The 10503-nt window shown below is 39.7% G+C and overlaps 1 protein-coding gene across 1 annotated transcript; it reads right to left on the minus strand.

The window, feature by feature from the left end:
* Window positions 1–841: 841 nt before the first annotated feature.
* gmcl1 (germ cell-less, spermatogenesis associated) lies at window positions 842–9669 on the minus strand. Its single transcript, XM_083793792.1, has 16 exons — window positions 9617–9669; window positions 9154–9580; window positions 7731–7908; window positions 6943–7066; window positions 6641–6737; window positions 6460–6557; window positions 5958–6070; window positions 5778–5843; window positions 4602–4686; window positions 4289–4379; window positions 3891–4031; window positions 3315–3384; window positions 2645–2720; window positions 2381–2526; window positions 1903–1990; window positions 842–1797 (listed from the first exon to the last, which is right to left on the minus strand). The coding sequence occupies exons 3-16, from the start codon at window positions 7904–7906 to the stop codon at window positions 1657–1659; spliced, it is 1512 nt and encodes a 503-aa protein (XP_083649918.1). The 5' UTR covers window positions 7907–7908; window positions 9154–9580; window positions 9617–9669; the 3' UTR covers window positions 842–1656.
* Window positions 9670–10503: the final 834 nt, after the last annotated feature.

Here is a 10503-nt window from a genome sequence, read left to right on the forward strand (position 1 = left end):
TGGTCGCAGCCTACGTATTTCCTGTAGGCGGACTCGATGTAGCTGCGGGGGTAAAACCCTCACCTGGCGCACATCTTCCACTACAGTGAACGGCAGAGTGACTGATGTTAGTTTGCCTCAAACTTTACTCCTGTACCTGCTTTTTTACTAACACTAACATTACAAAGATGCCCAGAACATCGAGATGAACCTGTGTAGTTTATGGCTGCTCCAACAGTAGTGGCAACATAACAAATAAAATAAAACGGAATGTCTAATATCCACCGCGATGGCTGAGACCAGAGCCATTGAGTAATGGTTGAGACAAAGCAGTGAAGAATCCTGCAAGATACATAATTTCAGTCTTACCCAATACCCAATCTTTCTGTTTTATGAACACAAGGCTGCTGTATTTTATACCTCATACTAAGCATTTAAAGTATGAGGTACAAAGTGCAGCAGCCTTGTGTTAATAAAACAGAAATATTTGGTATTGGGTAAGACTGGCGTTATGTATCTTTCACTGCTTTGTCTCAACCATTGCTCAATGGCTCTGGTCTCAGCCATCGCGGTGGATATTAGACATTCCGTTTTATTTTATTTGTTATGTTGCCACTACTGTTGGAGCAGCCATAAACTACACAGGTTCATCTCGATGTTCTGGGCATCTTTGTAATGTTAGTGTTAGTAAAAAAGCAGGTAAAGGAGTAAAGTTTGAGGCAAACTAACATCAGTCACTCTGCCGTTCACTGTAGTGGAAGATGTGCGCCTGGTGAGGGTTTTACCCCCGCAGCTACGTCGAGTCCGCCTACAGGAAATACGTAGGCTGCGACCATGAAACCGGTACGGAATCGGTCTATACAGCCCACCCTCAGAAGCTGGCCTTCTGAAGAAGAAGACAAAGAAAAACTCATGATTACAGGAATCTCATCTCACTCAGGTAAACTGATCACAATGACTAATTATTGTGGGATTATGAATAGTCAAATTGTTTCAACTTTGACAGTTAGGTTGAGCATGTTCCCATTTAAGTTAAAACTAGCAGGGCAGCAGACTGGGGTGTCAAGTGTATGGGACCAGGCTAGGGAAGTTGGCATCTACCTATAATTAAGCACACTATGGATGAAACGCATTTCATTTAATAAAAAGTACTTTGGCAGAACACACGTTCAGTATCACTCAAGAATCAAAATAATAAATTGTCAAGGGAACAGTAACTATAAAATGTATGGAAGATGTAACAGATGTGTCGGGACATAGGACATAAGATCTTCTGATAGCACCGCTGCCCACTTGTTTGGACCTTTTTCTTGGCAGTTGTTTGTACCCATTGCCTTTCACACAAAAAAAGATAATACAAAAAAAAAGAAACAAACAAAAATATAAAATATATTAAATAAACCAACAAAGGCAGAGGAATAACAAATCATTGCCTCAAAAATGGTTATAACTTAAATGGTGAACTTGTATAAAAATACAAAAACAAATAAAGAAGGGGATAAAACAAACATCCCCAATCACCACATGATCACAATGCTGATCTACAATTCATGCAGACACCATGTCCCAATGTCAAAATTGATGCTGGTTCGTGAGAGGGATGGTAAACAAAGTTATGTCAACAGTGTCACATGTTGATCATTACCCAGGGAATGGTCATTGGATGTGGAATGAGCATCAAGACAGACACTGAGTGCTACTCTCAGGCTCCGAGGCGTCAGTCTTGCGGTCCAGGTTGGGTGATGTGTACAGGAAATTACAGCACACATAAAGAGGAAAAGACAGCAGACGGCTGTCCAGGTTCATCACTACATACTCCTAAGACATTAAAGGGATAATGGAAAAGGTTCGTTAGCAATCCATATGCGCATCTAGGTCTGAACAGTTTACCTACAGTATCACACCGAGTTGTTTGTCACTGACCTGGTCTTTCTCAAGGGTTAGCAGCTGGTAACCTGTCGAGACCTTACAAACCAACCTCCCACCACTGTCAAATGAGGCAAGGCGTAACCTTGACAGAAAAAGAGGGACAAATGTGTTTACAAAATCTCATAGGGCCAAGGGCAAAGGTAGGTAAAGCATTATGTAAAGCTGTATTTAACAGTAACACACAAATGCCAGTCAGTGAACCACTTAAAACCTCTATACGTGGTAAATAATACATAGTTGGTTGACTGCTGACATCTCTTTTACACCATGTTAGATTCATCGAAAACACCCATCCTTTTTCCTGGTGACTGATACTGCATCGAATATGCCCGTGTATTTTTTATTCTTTTTCAATATTTATTTATTTTCTTTGGAAAATGAAAAGGATCAGAATAAGGAATAAGGCTCCATAAAAATATAAAAGATTCAGCCGCATGCAAACAGTTGGTGCTTATGGCTGACGGTCACTGACCTGTATGCCAGATGCCTCTGAGGCTGCAGACTCACAGCTCCCCCACATGGCTGACTCAAAGTATTCCTTTTGAAGACTATGAAGCGGTTTGTGTAGGTCACCAGCAGGTCAAAGCCAAAATTAAAGCCTGTCCATCGCCAGCAGTACTGAAGAGAGGACATCATTTTATGTTGTAATCCACTGCATTACGCCCCAGAATATAGGACTTCATTACAAATATAGTACCCCATGACAGGGAGCCACTGACTGTACAACTCAACTCACATCTCCATCTTTTGTCAGTTTCCTGCCACAACGCATACTGCTCAACTCAAACTCCTCCTTGTTTGCTTCCTGTGGACTGCAGACACATTGCCAGTCAAAGGTTTTGGCACAGATAGGTTTCTTTTCTTTATTCTGACAATTTCCTACATTGTAAAATAATGGTAAAAAACATCAAAAAAATAATATTGCTGAAGAATGGCAAAACGTGTGCAATGCTGTCATCAAGTCAAATGGAGGCTACTTACCTCAAATCTAAAATACATTTTAATATTTAACACATTTTGGTTATGGCATTTATCCATAATGTGTTATTTTATAATTTTGATGTTTTATATTATTCTAAAATGTAGACAATGGTAAGCAACTAATCAAAAAACTGTACGGAATGGACAGATAACTAGAAGTACAACATATGGTTGTGACACCGTGTTTAAGAAAAGTATTTTATTAAACATTCTACAATTGCAACAAGAAGTGTGAATCATCAAAAACTATGGTTGTTCTTAGGAGGACTTAGGAGGACTAAACAATTCCGGTTAACTACTGTAGCCGATAGAGATTTCAAATTCATAGAGCTTGTTTTAATAATATTAGAAACCTATAATAAGTAGTTCTAGATCACAAACAATTATGTAATCATATATATAGTGGTTCAATATGTGGTTCTCACCCATTGTCATTGTCAAATTCTGTCCGGAGCATGGCAAACCACTGGTTCTTGTACACTGATGTTAGCGAATCTATGAAATTAATGGAAATAATTTACCCATTGCACATACAAAATAGCAATGTAATTGTTTATTACCGACATCTAGATGTGTGTCAAATTGAGATTTCCACTTCACCACTTCACTCACTAATAATCATGATAAAATGGCACGATCTTTTTCTACTCAGTCTGTGTCTCATAGGAGGGCTGTGGGCAGTTTAGAAACCGTCTTCCAGTGACATCATTAGGCAGATTATTTTTTAAACAAGATTTTTTTTTACAAAAATGTTTAGATTTCCATTATCGTGAGAACAATGGCTTCCATTTTTGCATTGCAACTTTTCAGGTCTAGAAAGCCTGCAGTTTTTATTAGCTTGTATTCCCCATCGATGATGGTCACTGGAAGACGGTTTCTGAACTGCCCACAGCCCTCCTATGAGACACAGACCGAGTAGATTTTTTTTTTCATGATTATTAGTGAGGAACTATTATATGAAGATAGGTTGAAAGGTGGCAAAAAATGGAAGCACAAATTACCAGGGGACAAAATGTTGTCTCTTTCCAGAATCCGCGCAGATGCAAGGTCATTGATGATATACTGCAGGCGAACATGTTTGAAAACCGAAGCAAAGGGTTCACCTTCCTCTGTACTCAAGAAGGGCTCTTTCTCATACAGCTCTGGACAAAAGGATCACACAAAATGAAATTAATTGTGTGTTTGCTTGGATTGGGGTGGCCTAAAGTTGATCCCCTCGCCGGCAGGACAAAATGTGCGTGGGGAAGTGAATGACCACCACTCAATTGCTGCTCAATGGTCAACAGTATAAAAGGCCCTTACCTACTGGGAATAAAAACTATGAAAATGCGAAGCAATTTTTGAAAATGTTTAGAAAAATCGCTGATCGTGATGCTGATTTTGAACTGGGCAGTTTTACCTGTCCTGCGTTTGCAAAGCCAGGCATCAGCATCAGCAAGAAGCTGCTTGATGGGGCCGTCCCATGAGGGGTTGAGCTGCAGGAACATCCACTAACAAGAACAGAAAAGAGTATTTATCAAAAAGATGTGTTTATTTATGTTTGGCTTATGATTCAAATGTTCCCAAACAGAAACTAAATAATTCAATCAATGTCTTTCAAATTCATTTGAATGTTGTGCACTTCAAATCATTGTTTATCGAAGGTCGGGCTCTACAATTTACTCAGTGTGACTTAGATGTATAAATTATATGTCTAATTCTAATCTTTGTACCTTCTTCAGAGCCGTGTATACATCCATCTCCACCTGCATGACAAATAGGTCAGATGACTGCACAAGTTGCTGCATCACTTCCGCTCTGAAAATACATAGAGACAAACACTGCTCACGTAGGCTACATTAGGATTCACTGTCCATAGAGACATGTAAGACCTTATGTACGCCAGAAGTGTCAAACCTAATTTAGGTCACGGGCTGGACTGGTCGAAATGTGACTTAAAGCGGGCCAGAATATGTATCGTTTCTTTCATGCATGCGTGCTCCCAATGTGGAAAGGCGTAAATGCTGTCATAGTATTTATTTGGTCACAACAAATTATGAGTAACATTCTTAGCCTATTGATTTCAGGTCTAGTACTAAACAATAGTGTGTATATAGTATATATTGTGCTTACATCCAATGACATTTCAGTGCACCTATGTATTCTGTGATGATTAATCGGCAAACACATCGGTATCAGCCAATTTTAGTTGTTTTTAGATTAATGGGCATCAATCCGACAGAGTAATTAATCGGTCCGATTAATCGATCTGTCTTTACAGATAAAGAAGCCCAAAGTAACAACTTGAACAGATCTACAAGCTCACAATATTAAATATACCAAGCCTGCAGTGCAGATACCCTGTTACGTGTATTTTTCAGAATGGACAAAATTATTATAATTGTTCAATACAGAATGAGATCATATCGACATCGGTAATATCGGTTATCGGCCAAAACAGCAATTAATTATATCGGATATCGTTATCGCCCAAAATGTCTCATCGGCACATCCCTTTCTAGTGTCTGCAAACTCTGCTGTAATGTGGTTATAATCAGATGGGTCACAGCGAATGTGGGCACCCATTACTAACTGTGGAACACATAACCTGCTGGCCAAACTCCGGCCACCGAATAGTCTACTCTAATTGACCAGGACGAACGTCGATGACAGACTGGACTGGCTTGTCTCAACAGAGATAAAGGTCTAAGGACATACACCTGAAGAAGGATGCAGCTAGATACCTTGCAACTGATCCATTACAAGCCAGTGCCACTAAACATAATTATTAAATAACTAGTTTAAAATAAACTAGCAGCTACCAAGAACGTAGTAAGGACTGTTTTGTAGTAAGAGATTTACAATTGTCTTGTACAGCCAGCCACATGTAAAAGATGAATATCACTTACCCAAGTTCTTTCATTAGGTCAACATTCTGGTGAGTCATAAGGTTGTTCAGAAGCCATTCAAGACACCTGTGAGAACAGACATACAAATACAACTCATATTAGTATATTAGTATACACTAACTATTACTATACATAAAGAAATGCCTATTGTGATTTGAAGTAAAAGATGAAGAGTCTCACTTTTTCATGACTGAATCCAAGCCATAGATACTAGCCGAGGTATAGTAACAACACACCGTCTTCACACTGATATTTTCCTTCATGGTCTCTCCGCACTGCAGGATCAGGCCATCCTGGATACATTAAATAAGCCATATATCAATTAAATAGGTTTGATCATTATTTGGACAAAAATGCTAATAGAATATAGCAGTCTTTCTAACTATTGTGGCAATTGTCAAGGGTTAGAAGCTTTATCTGCAAAGACTGTAACATTATATCACAATCTAAAATCAGCAAATCATCTCTATCAAAACACGACTTTTAATTATGAGTTTTTATGCCAATAACTTGTATCCTCATTAACAGGGGCTGAATGTAAGGAATTATTAAAAGAAAAAGGCAAATACAATAATAATAATAATGTAACAGTGTTACTACTTTTATATTCAAAATCTGTATCTATTCAGTTGAATAAGTTGGTTGAATTTGAGGAAGAAGACATTCTGTCAAGTCTACTGACCAGCTGAAGCATGCATGCAGCAGCAAGAATACTGACGACCCTACTGGGTTTGATCAGCACATCATCCCGGTACAAGGATCCAAATACCACCTGTAGAGCTGCACACATAACATAATTATATTTTTTGGATGAAAAGAAATAACGATTATGACAAGAGCCTTTCAGTGACCAAGACCCTTACCTTCTGTATCAATGTTCTGGTCTGGAATCTCCAATTCAATTACCATCATGTTGGACTCCTTCCAGGAGCCACTGAACATGCTGGAGAAATACCCTGACTGCACAATCATTAAGGCACAGAGAGAAAGGTACAAGGGAAATACAGAGAGACACAGGATGTGTTAAATAACTGACTGACATAACTTTTGAAGTTAATGTAGACATAAGACTAGGCTTGGTGTAAGAAAATACGTGAGAGAATAAATGAATAGAAGAGATGTAGAAGAGTGGGGATTTGTGAGATAGATAAACACATTGATTTACCTGGCAGAGGTACACCTTATGAAGGTTCCACTCCTGTCCCAGGGCACAGATGCGAATGTCACTGTTTTCCCCATTTAGGAACAATGTTTGATAGATGTACTTGGATGTGCTTTTCAGTTTCTTCCTAATATTTGGAAAGAAGCCGGCAGAAGACCAAAACAAAAACAAGGATTAGACCTTAACATTTCTCTGAGAGTTACAGACCTGTAAGGGTCCATCTGGTTCCCAACACTCAGGAACTCCATGGAACCCCCTGTGAGGGTCCCACTTTGAGAACCACTGTAATGGATCACTTTTTTGATAACACTTTCTATGAAGTCCCCATCTACAATGAATTGTAAACATTACAGCATTACTTCATATTCATAATTATAGTTACTATAAAAATAAAGCAGAATGAATATTTATGAGCAACAATTATATATATATTATATAATATAAAGTGTTCAAAGCAGATTTAATATATTACGGTATACGTTTATACATTTCACTAGACATGGGCTCTTCATAGACAGTACAATACCACATTTTTTTTTAAATGTTTTTTTTGTGGCTTTCGCCTTTATTTTATATTTTTTATGGAGGGACAGACAGTAGGCTGACAGGAAATGGGAAGAGAGATGGAGTGACATGCGGTAAAGGCCGTCGGGATCGGGAGTCGAACCCACGGCACACTGCCAAACTGGATTGCCAGCCAAGGTGCCTGGACCACTGAGCCACGGCCCAGGCCACAATACCACATTTCTATTGTAACAAATAAATAACATCTTATAAGATGTATATCTCACCTTCGAGGAGTATCTAATAAAGGATCATCCTCGTGTTCACTGTCACAGTCACAAGAAGAAGCATTTCGTTTCCTCTTCTTACATTCACATCCATGTTTGCGACTGCTGCAGACAGCCTCTGCAACTTCCACTGACCTCAGAGAGGGGGGCTGGAACCTGCTGCTCCAACTTCCCATATCTATACTTAACAAGATCACACAGAACACAACCAAAACAAAGCTCAGTCAGACTTGTGTTACCTGAAGATTTGACTTGTACTGTGTATGTGAATTGTGCACAAGCTTTTTCATAGCGCTTTGCTTTTCCATGTGGTCAAAGCGCTTTACAATGGTTCATTCATTCATACATTGGGAGGTGAAGCGGCGAACAGTCAACGCGTCCTCACTTCCCACATTCACACACCAATGGTGGCAAGCTCACAACGACCGACTCATTGGAGGCAACGTAGGGTTCAGTGTCTTGCCCAAGGACACTTCGACATGTGGACAGGAGGAGCCGGGATTCAAACAGCCGACCTGATCATTGGACGACCTGCTCTGCCTCCTGAGCCACACCTGATCTGACACTTGAACTAAGACTTTGTGTTATTGTGAGGGCACCCGCAAATCACTACAATAGCCTATTATATTATTGTATTCCACCGTTTAGCACATTGGACGTAATTCTGCATTAAGAATGTCAGTTACAAGCCAAAAATCACAAACGTGTGAACTGAGCAGTGCAGGCTGTGTGTATTGCGTGCAATTAGGAACCATTCTATCACATTCCAAACACTTGATTGATTGAATGATTGAAGTACTATTTATTAACAGTTTGCAGAACATTTCAAGTACAACTCAATACAAAAACTGTGAGTGGACGACACCATAAACCATTTTCAATTCATCAAAACAGTGTGCTGGAGTTTGGAAGCACTCGTCGTATGTCACTGAACGGCCCTGCGTTCCACCTGTTACGAATTTGCACATAATGCAGGAGGCAGCAGCGCGACCCGTTAAGAGAAACGAGTGCTTCCAAACTGCAACACTTAAAAAAATAATCATTTGCAGAGGATGTCTTGACAGAAAGTAGCTCATAACATCTCTACGGTGGATATTTATGAAAAACAAGCTCGGCAGATTGAAAGAGGATAATTCAAGCTTGGACTACAGCTGCAATGTTGGTGAGTTTAACGTCGTTTAAGACAAGCAGATCGCAAACCAAAAATGATGAATAGGAAGTGGATGGAGCTTGTTGCAACTCTAGATTCATCCCATTATAAAAAAAATCTAGAGTTGCAAATTGCGGCTAGGATCAATGCTACTGCATGCATTAACGATTATTAGGAACATTAAAAGCAAGGCAACATTGAATGTTTCTATGAACTAAAAATGGATACATGATCATAACAATCATCCATATGACTAGAATGACAGTGGCTTACCTGATGATCAGCCCAGTTAAAGGCAAGGGGGGAATTACTGGTCAACAAAACAAAAACAGTGAACGGGTCTCCTCCTGCCTGAGGTTAGTTTTTCAGACGTAAACAAGGCAGTCAGTCTCTGAGCATGGAGCCGACGACGCTAGCTTGTAACGAGTTCAAACTACGGCAGGAGAGAACTCTCTGAGGTTGCTCGACCTGACAGGTCTTCTTCCAAACAACATGCATCCATTTGTCGTTTATGAATATGAAATGCTTTATATTGGTTCCCAAGTCCTTAATAATAGAACAATGTCACTACTTCTAACGTTGGCTAACATTAGCCTGCAGTGCTGCTGCCGACCTCCTGGCCGACGTGACGCGATTATAGTAAATCCCATAGTCCGTAATGAACGAGCGCTCTGTGATTGGCTCGTTGGTTGTATGCAACCTAGCCTCGGTACCAGGCTTTCTGGCTATATGCAACCGAGAGTTGAGTTAAGGACAGCGTGACAGAGAAAATACTACCTTTTACAAATGATGATTTAATGTATCAATGTCATTTAATATAATTAAATTGTTTTTACTATGCTAACCGTAACCGGTTTCAACATTTCAACCAACCAACCAGTGCGACTGTCCTTCCGGGCTATGGAAACAGACCAACCAGTCTTGTCTTCAAGTTCCAACCCCAATTTTGGCTTACGAGTACGACCCTAATGGTTGCGTTTATGGTGCGTCCAACGGGCATATGTAAAAGATGCAGCCTGGCGACCTGCCATAACCATTCATTGTCAATGGAAGCCAGCGACAGGACGATGCAAAGACACAATGATAATGATATGCATGCTGCTCCAAAATTGTCAATGAATGGTAGACACTAGAGACTAGACTGCATCTTTGCGTCTGCCCGTGTGAACGTAACAGAGATATACTTGGCTCAATGCTGCCATCTATGTACTACCGACCGCATGTCTAGCATTAGGAAATATGAAGTTTTGTACCGTAATATTATCCATAGTCCATAGATCATAGATGTATTATTATCCTCACTTTGCTGTAAGCGTACTCCTTTTCAATGTAAATGTTAACTGGTATTGGTATCATATAAATACAGCAGATTAAATAAACATTCAAACACATGATCATCATCATCATCACTGAACAACACACTTTCCCATCTTTACTACGCCTTTGACCATTGCATTTCCCCTCCATATGAAATCATCTAAAAAACCAAATAGTCTATGGCTCTATGCAAACAATGATTACATTCTTATATTTATATGGAACAGTCTCATTCCTGACCACTGGAAGCAGTAGATATCTGTGTGTGGTCGGCGACCTGTCAGAGGCGTGTTCTAAAGAGGAACC

This window comes from Protomyctophum parallelum (genome assembly GCF_964188405.1).
Source record: "Protomyctophum parallelum genome assembly, chromosome: 21".
Lineage (NCBI taxonomy): Eukaryota > Metazoa > Chordata > Actinopteri > Myctophiformes > Myctophidae > Protomyctophum > Protomyctophum parallelum.

What these genes read in the sequence shown, in the direction of transcription:
- gmcl1 (XM_083793792.1), bottom strand. Translation starts at nt 7,906, where the DNA reads ATGGGAAGTTGGAGCAGCAGGTTCCAGCCCCCCTCTCTGAGGTCAGTG. An exon ending in CTGCATGCATGCTTCAGCTG is followed by an intron (nt 6,071 to 6,459) that starts GTCAGTAGACTT and finishes TAATGTATCCAG; the next exon opens with GATGGCCTGATCCTGCAGTG. An exon ending in GACCTAATGAAAGAACTTGG is followed by an intron (nt 4,687 to 5,777) that starts GTAAGTGATATT and finishes ATGTATTTTCAG; the next exon opens with AGCGGAAGTGATGCAGCAAC.